Source organism: Schistocerca americana, chromosome 1, assembly GCF_021461395.2.
Source record: "Schistocerca americana isolate TAMUIC-IGC-003095 chromosome 1, iqSchAmer2.1, whole genome shotgun sequence".
NCBI lineage: Eukaryota > Metazoa > Arthropoda > Insecta > Orthoptera > Acrididae > Schistocerca > Schistocerca americana.
The window spans coordinates 596,896,934-596,916,247 of record NC_060119.1 but is presented as its reverse complement, the minus strand read 5'-3'; the positions used below and the strand labels follow the sequence as shown (position 1 = coordinate 596,916,247).

The 19,314-nt window shown below is 37.7% G+C and overlaps 1 protein-coding gene across 1 annotated transcript in view; it reads left to right on the top strand.

Moving 5' to 3' along the window:
- The window catches only part of LOC124606971 (cullin-4A), a 109,492-nt gene that overhangs the window by 20,970 nt on the left and 69,208 nt on the right, over positions 1 to 19,314 (top strand). The window contains exons 2-6 of the mRNA XM_047139113.1: positions 7,811 to 7,984; positions 8,078 to 8,267; positions 16,102 to 16,290; positions 16,461 to 16,607; positions 16,751 to 16,937. Coding sequence (XP_046995069.1) covers positions 7,811 to 7,984; positions 8,078 to 8,267; positions 16,102 to 16,290; positions 16,461 to 16,607; positions 16,751 to 16,937 — 887 coding nt within the window. The remainder of the gene's footprint in view (positions 1 to 7,810; positions 7,985 to 8,077; positions 8,268 to 16,101; positions 16,291 to 16,460; positions 16,608 to 16,750; positions 16,938 to 19,314) is intronic.

The following is a 19,314-nucleotide window of genomic DNA, read 5'->3' as shown; positions in this document are numbered from 1 at the left end:
GTGCTGAGTCATGTCCTGTGTCATCACTTATAACTTCAACACTTGTGGTTTTGTTTTGAAAATATATCAATCCCGTAAAAATTGAAACTTGGGCATTACTCTAATTATGCTCTTGTACTTCTTGTGGGAGAATTACAGACCATTTCTCAGCAAAATCGCAGTGAAGCACTAAACATACTTCTTCAGCCTGTACACACCCTTTCACTTCTGCAATGTGTTGTTGGTGTTGTTGCAGTTTTTTCAGATGCTGGTGTGTTACTGCTTTCACTGACCATTTACCAAGTTCATAAGTGAAACTGTCAAAGGCAAAAGTTTTCTTAATTGGTTTATTTTCCTCCCATGTCACATATGTAATTCCTGCAGAGTTATCTGTTACACGTTCCAGGCCAAGTGTCTGTAAAGACAGTCCTCCCATTCCAGGGCAGTCACCACAATCTTGAAACAAACATGTCTCTCACTTTACGGCACAGACTACTAATGACTTCAAACGTCCAAGCAAGGTGTCATATGTCACGTGCTCCACAAAGTTCTTCAAAGTTACCACTCAAAGTTCAAAATTCGCGCAGTAACACACATAGACAGACATCTCTAGGTGGGTGTGGAACTACCCACTTAGGTTGTAGTGCATAAAATTTTGATCCTCCAATATGTGAAGTTGTATAGTTGCTCTTATAAATTGCAAAAGTTTCTTTAATACTGCGAGTCATGTACCTCTTTACTTTCACAACTTTTTGACCTTCAACTGTTACAGGATGACCATAATAGGGATGTGGTTGTCCAATGACTCCTTTTACAGACCTCACATTTCTTGACTTGTCTACCATGTACTTTGATACTGATTGAATGTGGTTCAAAATTATTTTCTTTGAAAATGTCTCTGGAATAATAGTTAAAACTTGCGCATTTTCGCTGTAGGGTGCACAATATTCAACAGCTGAATTGATATTTGTGAAAAATTCCTGGCAAGAGGTCCTAGAGTGCTTTGGCTCATTTTCTTCTGAAGAGGGAGTTCCTACTTTGAAGAGTGTGGTCAGTTTTGCTGTAGTGTATTCATCCATAGCGTTGGTAATTTCAGTGCGCTTTCTTGACGCATAGAGCTTATGACTCGACTTCGCTGACCAGTTTCTTAACAGCACTAATACGTATCTCTTTAGTTGAGTGATTCACGGTATTTAATTCTTCCTCTGTTGATGCAAAATCTGCACCATGGGAGGCCTCACCTTGTTCAGATAGTATCATTGTTGTTATTCTGCCGAAACATGTAGAACACAAAAAGTCGTCACTGGAAACATCTTCACTTTGATACAGAGTCTTCAAATGAGAACACCTATTCCAAACCTGAACAAAGTCTGTCCTTTTTTTTTTTTCTCTCTCTTATATATAATACTTTTATGGATACACAAATAGTCACCACTTTTCACTCTCCTGTGGGCTCAGTCAGAAGACATTTCAAACAGTTCTTTTCACAAAACACTCTGCAACTGTGTCAACTGGCTAATTTCTCACTAAAACACAGAACTCACTGGATAGTCTCAGATTTCTTAGAAGTATCTTCAATAAACAAATTAACACTGAAAAACTAAAATACAGACACTTGCCATGAACAGCCACTACAAAAAAAACCTGACAAGAAACTGCAACAAAGTTTAAGAAATAAATGCAACAAAGACAATAGAAATAAACATTATAACAGACAAATTAGTAAGAAACAACTTCAGTGAAGACATACCTTACACTTGAAAGTTAAAAAAAATTATTTTTTAAAATAAAACCAGTTCAACTTAAAAGTGGGAGCTTTCCTTTTCAGGGAATGTAGCATTATATGGTACTAATCAACAGAGAATTTTAACATATGCTAAATTCAATAACATCCGAGACTGTGAAGAAGGTAACCGGACTACCTGAAATGATACGGAGTATGCCTTGTATGAACTGCTAAACGTCCACGTTTTCACTTCACTATACGTTAGATAAATATTTTCAGAAGAGTCATAACTCTTAAATTTATATTTTCTTCTTCAGAAACATGTTTCTTGCCTTTGCCAGTCTGCAGATTATATTATCTCTACTTTGGTCATCATCAGGTATTTTATTGCCCAAATACAATAACTCATCTACTGTTTTTAGTGTTAGTGCCTCATTTCGTAATCTAATCCCCTCAGCATCACCTGATGTAGTTCGGCTACATTCCTTTACTCTTGTTTCACTGTTGTTCATATTTATCTTAATTCTTTTTTTAAGGCACTGTCTGTTCCATTGAGCTGTTCTTCCAAGTCCTTTGCTGTCTCTTAACAGAATGACAGTGTCACCAGCAAACATTAAAGTTCTTATTTCATCTCCCAGACCTTTAATTCCTTCTCCTATTTTTTCTTGGTTTCTCTTCACTGCTGCTTCAATGTAGAGACTGAATAACATCATGAATAAATTACAACTGTGTCTCACTCTCTTCTCAACCACTGGTTTCCTTTCATGCTCTTTGACTCTTATAACTGCTGTCTGGTTTCTGTTCAAGTTGTGCATAACCTTTCGCACCCTGTATTTTAACCTTGCTGCTTTTAGAATTTCAAAAAGTGCTTTCCAGTCAACACTGTCCAAAGCTTTCTTTAAATCTACAAAAGTTACTAACTTAAGTTTGCCTTTCCTTAACTAATCTTCTAAGATACATTGTAAGGACAGTATTGTTTTGTATGTTCCTAAGTTTCTCTGGAACCCAAACTTATCTTTCTTGAGGGTTTTGTTTTTCTGTAAATAATTTCAGTATTTTGCAAACATGACTTATTAAACTGATGGTACGGTAATATTCATGCCTATGAGCACCTGCTCTCTTTGGACTTGGAGTTGTTACATTCTTCTTGAAATCTGAGGGTATTTCATGCGTATCGTACATCTTGCACACCAGGCAGATTAGTCTTGTTGAGAATGGTTCTCCCAAGGACATCAGTTGTTTTGAGGGAATGTCGTCTAGCCCAGGGGCAATTTTTTTTACTTGGGGCTTTCAGTGCTCTGTCCAATTCTTCTTGCAGTGCCATATCTCCCACCTTGTCTTCCATCTACTCCCTCTTCCTTTCTATAAGAGTGCCATCAGGTTTCTCTCCCTTGTATAGCACCTCTGTGTATTTCTTCCACTTTTCAGCTACCCCTTCTTTGCATAGTACTGGTTTTACATCTGAGCTTTTGATAGTCATACAGTTGGTTCTCTTTTCTTCAACAGCCTCTTTAATTTTCTTGTAGGCAGTACCTATATGAGTGTTATTGGCAGTGGATGTCAAATTGATTCCATATTTTTAGGTTTCCGGAAGGCTATTGAGACTGTTCCTCACAAGCAGCTTCTGATTAAATTACGCGCCTATGGAGTGTCATCTCGGTTGTGCAACTGGATTCGTAGTTTCCTGTTGAGAGGGTGACAGTTTGTAGTAATTGACAGAAAGTCATTGAGTAAAATGGAAGTAATGCCAGATGTTCCCCAAAAAAGTGTTATACGCCATTTGCTGTTCCTAATCTATATATAAACGATTTAGGAGACAGTCTGAACAATCCTCTTAGATTGTTTGCTTATGATCAGAACAAATTGCAAAACAATTTAGACAAGATATTTGTATAGTACAAAAAGGGCAGATGATGATTGTAAGTAATAAGTGTGATTGTCATCCACGTATTAAAAGGATTCCTCTAAATTTATGCTACAGTATAAAACACACAAATCTGAAGGCTGTAAATTCAACTAAATAACGTAAATTGAAATGATCACATAGATAATGTTATGGGAAAAGCAAACCAAAGGCTGCAATTTATTAACAGAACATGTAGAAAATGCAGTGAAGTATTGCTGTGCAATGTGGGACCCGCATCAGATAGAATTGATAGGACACTGAAAAAGTTGCTTGGTTTGTATTATTGCAAAATAGGGGGGGGAGAGTGCTGTGGATATGATTCACAAATTGGGATATCAGTCATTAAAACAAAGATGATTTTCGTCATGGCTGGATCTTCTCATGAAATTCCAGTCACCAAATTTATTCTAAGAGTGTAAAAATATTTTGTTGGCACCCACCTTCATAGGACGGAATGATCATCATAATAAAAAAAGAAGTATCAGAGATCGCATGGAAAGATATAAGTGTTTGTTTTTCTCTTGTGGCCGGCCGAAGTGGCCGTGCGGTTAAAGGCGCTGCAGTCTAGAACCGCAAGACCGCTACGGTCGCAGGTTCGAATCCTGCCTCGGGCATGGATGTTTGTGATGTCCTTAGGTTAGTTAGGTTTAACTAGTTCTAAGTTCTAGGGGACTAATGACCTCAGCAGTTGAGTCCCATAGTGCTCAGAGCCATTTTTTCTCTTGTGCTGTTTGAGAGTGAAATGGTAGAGGAAAGACCCGGAGGTGCTTTGATGAACCCTCTGCCAGGCACTTAATTGTGGATAGCAGAGCAATGATGTAGATGCAGATCTGTCTTTCTCATAGCTATACATGCTTCTGTAGCTTTGCGTTTGTCTTCTGGCCATTCCTGCTTAGCTAGTTTGCACTATCTGTCACTAATTTTTGGATTGATGTATTCTTTTTCGCGTACATCATTTGCTACATTTTTATATTTTCTCTTTTTATTAGTTGAGTTTAATATATCCCACGATATCCAAGGGTTTCTACTAGACCTTGTCTTTTTACTTACTTGCTCCTCTGCTGCGTTCACTCCCAGAGCTTATCATTCATCTTCTACTGTATTTATCTCCCTTGTTTCAGTTGTTCCTTAATGCCTCATTTGAAACTCTCAACAACTGCTGGTTCTTTCTACTTATTCAGGTCCTGTCTGCTTAATTCCCTATCTTTTTGCAAATTCTTCAGTTTTAATCTACAGTTCATAACTATTAAATTATGGTCAGAGTTCACATCTGTCCCGGAAATGTGTTACAGGTTAAAATCTGGTTCCAAAATCTTTCTGTTGCTTTTATATATTAGCCTTAAACCGACCAGTGCCTCCACGTCTCCTTCGCATATATAAACTTCTTTCATGATTAAGGGGCTCCGGAACGCCCTATACTTGCAATGTTAAAATAACGCTTATAAATTACATCTTTCCTCACAAAGTATTTGCGGTAGGAAGTTGAACTTTTTACAGATTGTTTATTGGAATATGGGCTACAACTTAACACAGGGATTTTACAAAATTTTAGTTCAGTTATTAAAGATGATTTTTTTTCAATTGTAATGAAAATTCACAACATTTTTTTGCAATTTTTTATTTATATGTTCAAAAATATACAGTTTTTTGGAAAAAGGCTGTGTTAAATTATGCAGAAGGTACTGTGTAACATTTACTGAAAGTTTGAAACAAATATATTTGGAAGATCCTTAGAAAACATGTAATTAAAATGAGAAAATAAAAGTTTTGGGAATCGAGCGACAAAGATTGGATTAACTTTTTAGTGCATTCCAGGTCCATAGGATGGATTATCTTCATCCTCTGCAAACTCCTCCTCCAGCTTCCTCTTGTTCCTCCTCCTGTTTACTCTTGCTTATATTTCTAGACTCTTTACAGCCCTGTCTGCAGCCCGAAGGCGTTCCTTGTTTAAAGCAAGCATCGCTCGTACAATGTTAGAACCTATCTTCATTCCCATATTTCTAAATACCTTGCACCTTACAATGTTGCCATCATTGAAAGTCGCAACAGCATCATACACACCAAAGTGAAGTGTTTCTATTCCAACAAATACAGCCTTGGGGATTCTCGACGATATAACACTATTTACACTTTCATTGGGGTTTTGAGTTTTTCCGTGAATACACTTTTTCGACAGTTCAGGTGCTGCTAAGTCTCTGAAAATAGGTTTTATCACCTCCATTATTGCATGAGGCAGACTAAGATGTACCTGATGAACACGGACGTTAATAATAACGCCATTTGACAGCAGTTTAACAGCGCCACAGTGGGCACGCCCATGTAGAACACATTTCAAAAAAAATTTAAAAATAGTTGTAGTCTTCGGAATTGAATAAATTATACATCTATTAAAAGGTAATAGTCTGCAGATTCAGAAAATGCAAAAAAGTAAAAATTGAACTTTTCATGCTCCTTTCCGGAGCCCCTTAATAAACCAGGTGTTAGCCATGATTAAATTTATGCTCTATGCAAAATTCTACCGTGTGGAGTATCTGTTTAATTGCTTTGCACCAGCCCATAAAGTCCCCCATCACTATTAAATTTTCCTTTCTGTTAAGTATCTGAATAATTTCTTTTGTTTCATCTTACATTTATCCAATCTCTTCATCATCTGTGGGAGATAGTTCGCATATAAACTTGTACTACTGTGGTGGATGTTGGCTTCACATGTATCTTGGCTACAACAGTGGGCTCACTATGCTGATGACATTCTCCTGCGTTACCACTGTTCGATTTTCTGTTTATAACCCTGTATTCATCTAACCATAAGTCTTGTTCCTCCTGCCACTGAACTTCACTAATTCCCATTATATCTGACTTCAGTCTATTCATCTGTATTTTTGAGGCACACAAGACACCCTTTCTCAGCGAGGTCCTTGATTCATGGGGGAAAGGAAAGAGGAGAGGGGGAGGGCAGCCTCCTCAACATACAACTTGTGAATTATTGACTGTGGCAAAATCAGACGTATTAAAGCTCAATATAGAGGCTTAATAGCGGTCACTCTTTGTGCCCATGTTTTGTGAATGGAATAAGGCCTGCAGTGTATAAATATGGATTTGGAAAAAGGTGCACGCTTCATTATAGGTCTGGTTAGCATTATGTGATTGAATGTACACTCTTTTGCTGTTTTTCAAATGACAGATTTAATTATGGATACAGCAAGATAGCAGAGAAACTTGATGTATAGAATCAGAACAGCAAGTCAATAATGAAAAATAGTCAGTGGAGAGATATACAAATTACTATCAATTTTAAGAGGTTGTTTGGTACAGAACAGCTTTCATTTGTGTGCAGACAACAGGCAGTTAACACTTGCCCCGTATACTAATGCTCCAGTTAAATAAATTTATATGAGACACTTGAGTTGATTCAGTTGTGATTGTTTGCTAGTCAAAGATAAATGGTAGATGTCTCACTGGAAGTACAAGGCTGAAATGTTTGTGGTGTACTGCCTACAAGCATAGCAATAATATATGCTTTGTTTGTTATTTAATGCTTAATAATTATTGTCTCCACCAAAGTAGCCTCTGAGGCAAAAATTTATCAACATATCTGTGCTTGTGTCCACTAATTGTGAAGTCAATTATACATGAATTTTGGTAAAAGACGAAGGGATAGTTCTGGCAATGTGTCCCAGAATAGTAGGCCTACAGTGTGTTGAACTGCTTGGTTTCTTATCTGAAAAAAGTGAAATTGGAAATACAGAGCATTTCAGATTCTCTGGCTTGGATTAATATGGTTTACAGCAGATATAATCAGAGTGACAGAAGGTAATGCTGGAATAGATTCCAGCCATCATGTCAATGAAACGCACGTAATGTGATGTTAAAGTAGAGAAGATGTTTTTATGCTTCACTATCAGGACTTTCCTTAGACAATTCCTGTGTCATGGTAGCCAGTTGTATAAATGTATGCCTGTAATAAGTAGACACTATATTTTGTTATTAACTCAAATAAAAAGAAACTGGCAAGAAACAGGGACAATTAAGATATTAAATTTTACTGTTCTGTTTATATTTTAGTAGTAAAAGACTTTCTGTTTATAAGACCTTTTTTCTCAATTATTGTGATCATTCTGTAAAACAGTAGAAGCAGAGAAAACTTGACGAAATAATATTCTATAATGTTAGACATTCATTTCATTGTTTTTTGTTTTCAGAAAAACCAAAACTTCCAGATAATTATCAAGAAAGAACATGGGAAAAACTGAAAGAAGCTGTTATAGCAATTCAAACATCAAAATCCATACGCTATAGTCTTGAAGAGCTGTATCAGGCAGTTGAAAACATGTGCAATCACAAAATGGCATCTACTCTGTATGTTAATCTTACAGGTATGTTCTTGGATTTGTACCTATATATGTGTGTGTAATCTTGTACATTCATGTAAATTTATTGTTAAGTTGGAAACTATTCTTACCAAACAGCTCTCACAGAACAGCACGTGAAGGCAAACATCGAACAGTTCATGGCAGAATCTATGGACAGACAAATATTTTTAAAGAAGATGAATGAATGTTGGCAGTCCCATTGTCAGCAGATGATAATGGTTAGAAGTATCTTCTTATACCTCGATAGGACTTATGTTTTACAGAATCCCACAATCCATTCTATATGGTAAGTGAAATTTAGAAATTCAAATTAGATTTTTGGTGCTTCTTAAAAGTTGGAATTAAGGAACCCCACTCTTAAATTACAAATTAATATAGAATAAAACTTCCAAAATTCAGGAAACATGGGCAGAGAGTGATGCAGCTCTCCACGCTAGTCTGTCTGTGCAAGTCTTTGTGTCTCTACATAACTACTGCACCCTGCACCCACTTGAACCTGATTACTTTAGTGGAGCCTTGATCACTCTGTATAGTGTTTATCCCCATACTTCCCTTGATTACTGAATGAACTATTGCTCGATACCTCAGGATATGTCCTATCAACTCATCACTTCTTTTAGTGAAATTGTAGCAAAACGCTTTTTTTTTCTCCCAGTTCAATTTAGTCTCATTATTATTATCTCAATCTTCCTACTTGATCTTCAACATTCTTCGATAACTCCACTTTTCAAAAGCTTCTATTGTTCTCTCTTATACTGAACACCACACAGGTATTTTCAGAAAAGCTTTTCTTGCGATTTTCTGTCTTCTTTACTTTTGTCGTCATGACATTTGGCTGCCCAAATAGTAAAACTCATTGAGTGCTTTTAGTGTATCATTTCTTAACATAATTCCCTGAGCATCACCTGATTTATGTCACCCTCTGTAAACCTTGATTATTTTATTCATATTTATCTTATAACCCCTTTTGAAGATGCTGTCCATCCTGTTCCGTAGATCTTCCTAGTTCCTTTCTCTCTCTTGACAGCATTACATTGTACTCAACAACATAGGTTATAGCCTGCAACTGTGTCTCAGCCTGCAACTGTGTCTCATTATTTTCTAAAGTACTGTCTCCCTTTTATGTCCTTCAATTCTTAAAATTGCAGTCTGGTTTTTGCACAGGTTGCAAATATATCTCTGTGGCTGTGGCAGGAAGGGCATTCAACAACTGTCTACCACGGATATTGCCAAATCTAGATTAATATGCTGACCCCATGAAGATAAGAGACAAGGCCAGGAGAAAGTAGGAAAGATTTACAGAATGTATTTCAGGTGAAAGAACCCCACACAATCCATGGTAAATGCCTTACGTTCACCACAGACTCAATGATGGATTGGTTTTAATTTTCAATGTTTATTTCTCTCTTTGATTAATATTCCTCTTTTTTATATTGATTCCATTGGAATTACGGTGTGGCAAACTTTCTGTGTTACCCACATGAAACCGAATTGGTTACTGTGCTAAAAATATGAATTGTTCCTGACACTGTTACATACCCCATTACAGATATTTATTAAGGTAAAATGGAAGTCAAGATGTGCACCTTTATCTTAATGCTGTGTTTTATTTAGTTCTCAGTCAGTTGCCTCATCTACCTTCTGTTTTAGACTGCAAGAGACCTCCATCCGTTCATGTCTGCAATCATAGCTGCTACCTTTTCCAGTGACAGCTGACCAGTGTTCCCATATCATTTTCGGTGCTTGTCATCCTTTGTTACTGTTCACCTGTATCTGCTTTTTTGTATCAGCAACTGATCTTTGACACTCTCTGGCCAGGTCTCATCCACTTCAGGTGTTGCTTTTGGATAATCTTCTCAATTGGCTTTGCAGTTTGCATGAGTGACTGTGCTTCCTGCCCTGTCTCACTTTATCTGTTTCTCACAGTATTATGAAAAGGAAAGTTGCTTCTCACTGTATAGCGGAGATGCTGAGTCACAGACAGGCACAACAAAAACACTGTCACAAATAAAGATTTCGGCCAGTAAGGCCTTCGTCAAAAATACACACACACACACACACACACACACACACACACACACACACACAAATGCAACTCAACACTCAACTGCAGTCTCAGACAACTGAAACCACGCTGCCAGTGTCGTTTTGTTGTGCATATCTGCGACTCAGCATCTCCGCTATATGGTGTGTAGCAACTTTCCTTTTCATAATATTGTTCCTTTCCATCCTGGATTTTCCATTGCTTGATTTTATCTGTTCCTCTATGTCCCATATATGTACATTAACTTTACAGCTGGACTCCAACATAATTGCTCTCACTCACAATAAAAAATCCCAGATTTAGAGCAACCTATGAAAACAGATTGAAAAGACTTAATTGCTACTTACACATGGAGGCACAAAAAAAAGAATTCTAGAAATATTTCAGTTTTCTGGCTGGGATGGGTAGTGGGAGTAAAGAGGCGGCAAGGGGGGGGGGAGGGATAGCAGGGCAGGGGTGGGGGTAAAATCCTAATGCTGCCAGTGGCTGTCTAGAAGCTGCTATCGGTGGGAAGAATCCAGATGGCACAGGCTGTGAAGCATTTGATAAAGTGAAGCACATAGTGTTTGCCAGCATGTTCAGAAACAGGCTGGTCCAGCTGTTTCATGGCCACAGTTGGCCAGTGGCCACTCCTGTAGATAGACAGCTTGTTACTAGTCATGTCCACATAGAATGCGGCACAGTGGTTTAAGCTGAGTTGGTAAATGACATCGCTGCTTTCACAGGTAACCCTGCCTTTGTAGTATGAGATGCCAGTGACAGGACTAGAGTAGTGGGAAAATGTTGTGCGTCTAGGTCTATTGCAGGGATATGAACCATGAGGCAAGAGGTGTGAGCAAGGATGGAGTAGGGACAGACAACAGTATTGTGTAGGTTGGTGGTGGAATACCTCTGTGCGAGAACGCGGAGGATATTTCTCATTTCGGGGCATGATGGAAGATAGAAGAAACCCTGGTGGAGAATGTGATCTGTTGCTAGAATCTTGGGTAGTACTGAGTTAAGAGAGAAGTGCTGCTTTGCGACCAGGCAGTGGTCATGTGGAGGTTGGTAGGTGACTGATGAGGCAGGGCACAGGAAATCTGTGTCTGAACAAAGTTGGGAAGGTAATTTCAGTCTGCAAAGGTGTCAGTGAGACCTTTTAGCATAGTATTTGGGGAAGAACTGCTTGCCACTACAGATGTGATAATCAGGGGTGGCTATGCTGTATAGTAGGGACTTCTTCATGTGGAATGGGTAGCAGCTGTGGAAGTAGATGTGTTGTTAGTGGTTGGTAGATCTGATGTGGACAGAGGTACTGATGTAGCATTCCTTAAGGTGGAGGTTGACATCGTGGTAGATGGTTTGTTGAGCTGAAGAAGACCAAGCAAAGTGAAAATGGAAGGAGGTGTCGAGACCTGGAGGAATTCGAATAGGGTGTCCTCATCCTCACTCCATATCATGAAGATGTCAGTGAATCTAAACGATGTAAGGGGTTTAGCATTTGAGTTGCCACGCCGGTGCCCATTGCAACCACTGACTTGTTTGTTGGTGATGCCTTCAAAGGAGAAGTAATTGTGGGTGAGGCTGTAGTTAGTCATGGTGACCAGGGAGGAGATTGTAGGTTTGGAGTCAGGCGGACATTGGGAAAGATAGTGTTCAATAGCAGCAAGACCTTGGACATTGAGGATGTCAGCGTAGAGGAAGGTGGCATTGAAAGTGATGAGCAGGGCACCAGGTATTGAAGAAACAGGAAGTGCAGAGTGTCAGTGGAGGAAGCGATTGACGTCTTTTGTATTGGATGATAGGTTACAGATTACAGGCTGAAGATGTTGGTCCACAAGGGCATAGATTCTCTCTTTGGCAGCAGGGTAACCACCACAATGGGGCATCATGGGCAGTTGGGTTTGTGAGCTTAACGAAACATGTAGAAGGTAGGAGGTTGGACTTTCCATTGTTACATTTGGAGCAACATTGAGCTTTTTCTCTTCTTCAGTGTCTCTCTTCTGTTAAGGAAGTGTTCTGTCTAATTTCATTAAACAGATTCTATACATTTTGATGAGGCTTTCCAAGATTATTCTTCCATCTTTCCATTCAAATTTAAGACAGGCGAAGTACTTAAATTTGGCTAGCCGTGGTAATGGTTTTCTATTCACTGTGATGCAGTGGCTTTCACCTCATGGTGTTATATAAAATAATATTAACCATTCATATTCATTACGTGGTCTGCATACTTACTATTAGCGTCAGTCTGTGAATGTTTTGCACATGATCAGTTAGCAAGTATCAATAAGCTAATCTTATAACTACATCCTGACTGTAAGTAAAATATTTTAGTTTGTATTTATGACAATTTACTAATATTCTGTGTTCAGCACTGTAATGAGGGTGATACAGGTACACGGAAAAAGAATGAAATAAGAAAATAACAGATTGCAGTGTAGACATCTGGAGAAATAGGTGGCTGTTGCAGTTGATAAGAAACAAAGAAAATTGAGTGCTTGACCTCTTATTCACATCAAATCTATTTGAGACAGAATGCTATCTCAGTTGTGAGGGCAGGAATCAACCATGATCTGTTGAAATTGCAGTCTCAGCATTTGTCCAAGGTGATCTTGGGGGACTAAAGAATCATTAATACAGGGTGTTCTGTTGGTGATCTGGGCCACACCATTCCAAAGCACATGACAGATTTCTTAACAATTCTAATTCAGCAGAACAACATAAAAAAATCACAGAAAGTCAAGTATGGCTGTCACATCAAGGAACGTATACTGGTCTGCTGGACCCTAATTCCAGTGTTTTCCTCCTATCTTGAATGTTTTACTGAGTGAAAAACACAAAGAAGTAAACTACATAAATCTGGATTACTTGTAAACTTTAAAATGTACAAAAAAGAAGAGACTTAATAATCTCTTTTGTCACTTTTGACAAGATCTTAAAACATTGAATGCACTTTCTAAGAAAACCTATGCATACTGCAGATTTCCAGAGTGGTTGGAAAAGTTTTTTTATTTTATTTTATTTATTTATTTATTTTATTTTATTTTTTAGATATATTTATTTTTAACAGTGAAACTTCGGAGTGAGAAAATACACTTTGACAGATTCTGTTTTAACTCAGAACCGCTATGCATGTGGTGTTTTTTAGAAATGATATGATGCGAGTAGTTATGTCTAAAAAAATCCTTGGGGTTTGAAGTAAGATATCTCATAATAGAGCAGTCATAAAATACATAACATTCTACAGAGTTGATTGTACACATGCTCTTCATTTTAAGGTAGCAGCTGCTGCTGGGGTCATCTGATATTCCTTTTCTCCTCCGTTCTGTATTTGAAATACATCTCGTTCATTGTATGCAAATGATAGCTCAGTTCTAATCTAGACGACTTCAAGAATTTGATATAATATGTCTTATTGTAATTGAATGACAGAGCTCTTAGTGGTATTTTATAATGCCATAATCATTTGCAGACCTCTATCTTAAGCCAATCATCAAACGAAGCTGAAGTTTTGCAGTTCTTGAAACAATGTAACACAAAGTATTTTTGGTGTAAATTCAAGAATTAATAGTAGAAGTCTCTTTAAGAACAGGTTATGCACTGCTGCTTCTCAGTATATTTGTTAATTGATAAAATTAGCCATAAGTGATATAGCTCTCTTTCAGACTAGTAGCTCAATTCACAGAATAAAACCAGGAATAAGTACAATCGTCAAAAAAACTTAGTCACTCATTCAGGAACAAACATTTTTCAGTAGTTTACCAGCAACTTTAAAAAGTTTTGTTAGTAATAATGTCCAGCTTCAGAGGATGTTAAGGATTAAATGGTGACCAACATCTACTCCATTGCCGAATTTAAAATGAGTCCTACATAATATCTAATGTAGTAAAGCAATCTGTTTTACCAACCCTTGTTAACTGTTTTCATTTTAAAGATAATTGGTTACTGTAGCTTAGGAATTAAAAGCTCACCATACAAAATATTAGATACCCTCTTAAAAGAGCACACTGGTTGCTTTGGAATGGTGCAGATGGTACATAACAGATATCAGACTGTCACGTGACCCTACCCCATGAATGCGATTTGTGACAGTGAGGTGGTGTGTATGTGCCAGTAAGTTGTACGCAATAGGCACATAAGTTGGGTGGACATGGAGCCTTGATAGAATGACAGAAAAGAGGTACTGTGTTCAGACATGTTGGTAGCTACACTGTTAATGAAATTACCCCATTTGTTGGTTCATCAATAGACTGTGCAACGTATCCACGAGAAATGGTGCACCCCTTGGTGGGGTGGGAGAAAGAGTATCACGCCTTGTCAGTGACAAGCGATTTCAGGCCCACTGGAATTTCTGTTCATGTGGGTCCATCACAACTTGTTTCCCAGTGAACGTTGCAAAGCTAAGCACATGCAGTGGACATTTGGAGTTGGGCACCTCGCAAAATATCATTGCTCACGGCGGCATATAAAGCTGCAAGTCTTCAGTAGGCCAAACAGCACAGAAACTAGACAATAGTGGACTTGAGGCATGTAGTTTGGTCCACTAAGTTGTTTTTGCCTCTTTTGAAATGATAAAAGGTATAGCCAAATGAGATCTATGACTTGCATTATGTATATTATATTGTTAATTCAAGGTCCATGATATTTAGAGGATATTTTTCATACTGTGGCTTGGTGTCACTCATTGAGGTTAGCGTCGAGACAAACCAGGATGTTTCTCGGTGACCAACTTTTGTCCTTTCTTCTCCATCTTCATTATGTGTCTGTTGTGGACTGTCCCATTTTCCAAAATGACAACTGACTTGTTTATGGGGCTGCAGCTGTACGTTCCTGGTTTGACAGATACTTAGGCACCCTATTGCATATCGAGCAGCTTGATCTTAATCCCACGTAGAATGTCTGGGACTATTTGAAGCAGCAGATGAAACATAGAAATAAACATCACCACGGTTTAATAACTTTAGAGAATCTAACCATTAATGAGTGACTTCAGCTGGATACAGGATACCAAAAGAAACTTCCTGGCTGTTAAAAAATGTTTGCAGGGTTGGTGCTTGAACCTTTGCCTTCCTTGGGGAAGGCTTGTATTGACTGAGCTGTCCAAGCACAACTTGTGATCTTCTCTCACAGCTTAATGTCTGCCAGAGGCTCTTCTTCTACCTTCCAAACTTCACAGGATTCTGGAGAAATGGCTTAACTATAGCATAGAGGATTGTTTTTTCCAAGTGTGCTAGTCCTGCAAGGTATGCAGGAGAACACCTGTAAAGTTGGGAAGGTAGGAGAAGAGGTACTGGCAGAAGTAAAGTTATGAGGGTGGACCTTGTGAGTCTGGACACCTGAAGAAACTAGAAGGCACCCTTTCTTGCTGAATTGAGACATGTGTCAAGGCTAAAGGCAGTGTTACACGGTGTTAGCGTGATTTCTTCTGTGAGTGAATTGTTTATCTGGTATGCTTATTATGTATCTTAGAATGAATACATTTAAATGTATACATTTAAATGTTTGTGGGAAGATTTTTTTTAATTTCTGTGTAATTCCTGACTTAGGAGCTGTGTGAAGACCATTTGCATACCAGAATTATTTTATTTTTGAAAATAATCTGTATGCCTTGATGTGTGTGTTGTCCTGTGGCCACTTGGTCAGTAAAATTATTTTATTGTATTTTTTTCATCTGAAGCTCTAAGGCAATATGCCTAGTTTACATCAGCATATCAATTCTTTCGTAAATATGTATTATGTATTTTAATTTTATCTGACGTGTTCGTCATTTTTGAAAGTCTACTCCTTATGGATCCACAAAAAGAGTATCTGATCTGACCTATTTTAATAGTCTGTAATAATTATTTTCTATTTATGTCCTCAGTTTAATAAAAAATTACATGTGATGGGAAAACTTTGAACAAATTGTGTATGTGAAAATTGCGTGTGGTTTCAGATACTAACAGATTGGCTGATCATTCCGTATTTTCCGAAGTAGTACATATTTGTATTTACAGTGCTTGTCATCAAGTTACCAGCAGTTTTCATATGGTTTGACATTCTTTCTATGGCTGCTGTACGTAATACTGATAGCATTCTCCTTTTGTTTCTTTACTAGGGATATGGGCCTAGACTTGTTCCGTCAGCACATAGTCTTAAACACTCTTGTGCAAACAAGAACTGTGGAGGGCCTTCTTATGTTAATTGAGAAGGAGAGGCAAGGAGATACTGTTGATAGGACACTATTAAAATCATTGCTAAGAATGCTATCAGATCTCCAGATATATCAAGATGCTTTTGAGAGCAAGTAAGTTTCTGAATTACTAAAACATTTGCATCTCTTGTACCTACTAGAATACTCTTTACTTGATGTGGATTGTATTTAGAAAAAAATAAAAAGTTGCAAGTTCAGTGGAATTAGTAAGAAAGTACCAAAGTGATTGCTGGATTAGGAAATAATTTATAAAACACTCATAGGTTCCTAGCTGCAACAGACAGATTGTATGCTGCTGAAGGGCAGAGATTAATGCAAGAGCATGATGTTCCTGAATACTTAGCTCATGTTGATCAGAGACTCAAGGAGGAGATGGAAAGACTTATACACTACCTGGACCCATCAACAAAGTAAGTTTATTAAATATCAGGGTGGTACTTCAATTGGTGTGTTTTTTCTTGCACGTGTTGTTTGTTTGAATACATTAATGATTTAATAAGGAAGATAAGAAGTGTTTGAAATAGCATTTTTAATTTATTTATCAAATCCTTAGGTGGCAGCTTATACATACAGTAGAAAAGCAGTTATTATCGGAGCACTTAAGCAGTATTTTACACAAAGGACTGGATAACTTGTTAGAAGAAAACAGAGTTTCTGATTTGACATTGCTGTACAGTTTGTTTACAAGAGTGAAAAATGGTTTAGTGGAACTATGTCTGAATTTCAATACATATATCAAGGTTAGTATTAATATTTATTTTAGTTGCTAGATATTGTCACTCTCTTTCATGTGTGCTTCGCATGTTGTTAAGTAATATTTTAATGTATCATTTAATGAAACTAAAAGAAAGTATAAACTTGTCTTTGTACAGACACATTTGTATTGCACAATCTAAATCAGCTGGTTCAGTTACAATGGCAATGCCACGTAAAGACAAGAGAGATATACATATTTTTTAACATATTGAGAGATAAAACATTTTTTTATTGTTTGCTCTTGAGGTTTGATGTAATATGCAGAGCTAAATTCTCTCAGTTATAGCACAAAGTTGTTCTAAGGATCGTGCTCATTCTTTTTAAATTGTCTATCATTCCATGTTGTAATCTTGTGATATCAGTATTCTGAACTTTCTATTCCTCCAAGGGGTTCAGGTTTTCGCCACTGGAATGCATCATTATCCTGTTTAAAACCAGTGTAAAAATACTCTGGTCGGAGCACAAAAAAGGTGAACGTGTTCCTCTTTAAATGATTCTGACAGGAAAGTGGGGGACGAGCTACCCAATCCTCACTCCACCTTCCTCACCAAAAATTTTGTTATGCGAACATATCTACGCTCTTTTAATGCAGAACATTCTAAATCTCCCCCAGTCTGTATTTGTAGTCCAGCCTTCATACTCAGTGTCTGCTTCTCACTGCTACTGTCTGTGTATATTGTCTACCACACTGTCTCGTTTCCCCCCCCCCCCTTCTCCCCCCCCCCCATCCCCCCATGCCCGCCTTAGATTTACAATACATCCCACTGCCACTGTCACCCTTCTTATTTTCTTTTTTTTCCGTTCCCACTGTCACTGTCTGCACTATGCCTCAGCAGCTTAAAAATTCTGGGGCCTAACTTATGTTTCTCCCATAACAACGTTTAAAATTTTGCTCCAAAATGCGCCTTCTCGTATACCTGTGTTTTGTTTAGCTTGGTGATCTCAGAACCATAGCGCATGACCGTAGAACCCTTGTCATGTGTTAATTATATCAGTTAAAACTACACTTATGCCTCAGGCCAGATATTACATGCATGGTTTATTTCCATGAGTATGGTGCATGATTTATTTCCATGAGTATGGTAACTTTGAACATATGGATCTCTGTCATGGATACTGAGCTCAAAAAATGTACAAGGTTATCTGAGATCATCATCGTTTGAACACATGGTAAAAATTTCGACAATCTGTCATGAATAGAAATTATAGAAGTGGCCATTCCCACAATTTGTACTTTTTGTGCCTAAAAATCTTCATTTTTCAGGGTTTTCTCAGGAACTACTCATGACAAAATGGTGCTTTTATAAGGTACCTAAGTTTTAATTTTGACCCTGTACTGCAGTACAGTGACAGTATGCCCATTCTTCTGATAGATATTCAAACAGTCTCTAGACCAAGGGGTATCCAAAACACTTGACCCCATATCTCTGTGATCGATAGAACCCGAGATATGACTGTGTGAAGAACTGCATTTTCACCCGCAGCTTTTTAGAACGTAGTGGTACTGATTTCAGATTAGGTGCATACATATCTGCTCACAATGAACAAGTTTGATGTGAATTGCCAATAGGCATTGTTGTCTCTTCCTGCAAAGTTCAGTGGAATGAAATTAAAAATTAATAAGTAAGCAGTTGCAGGTGACCAACTGTATTGGTCACTGCTAACTGTAGTTTCTCAGTTCTGAGACTATAATTCCTCAGGTTTGAGAGAGGATGTGCAATGTTTGAGAGAGCATGTGGATCTTCGTGATGGTGAATGAATAGGTTTTTTAAATCAAAAAATTTTTGGTGAACTTGGAAAAGTTCCTAAACATGTATACAGTATTTTTTCCCCTTCTTTCTGCTTGAACTGCCATATAAAAAATTCTTTTCATTTTGCCCAGATTTTTTTGAGAATGGTTACAGAAACAAAATGTTTCATTCACTACAAAATAATAGGGAAGAGGGATATCATTCCACCATTTATAAATTAATCTCAGTGGGTATGAAATATCAAAACCTGTGCGTCCTATGCAGTGTTTGCTGATGTGTGAAATATTCCTCCCACTATTCTTCCCAGCATGACCAATTTTGATAACAGTAATTAATTCATGAGAACTGAAAGTAATTAATTCATCAGAATTGCAGCATGCTATATGACTTCTATTCTGTTAATACTACAAAGTCACTACACTGCTCAGTAGACAACCATTCATGTTAAATGCTAATATATTTTCTTCTATAACATTAACCGAGGAGGAAAAACACTACGTGTAAAATAACCTTACAAGACTCCTTCCAGTATGTTTAGTGAGCAAGGTTTGAGTCCATTCACTTTTTGGCCATACAGGGACATGTATCATGTTTTAAGGTTAGCAATGTT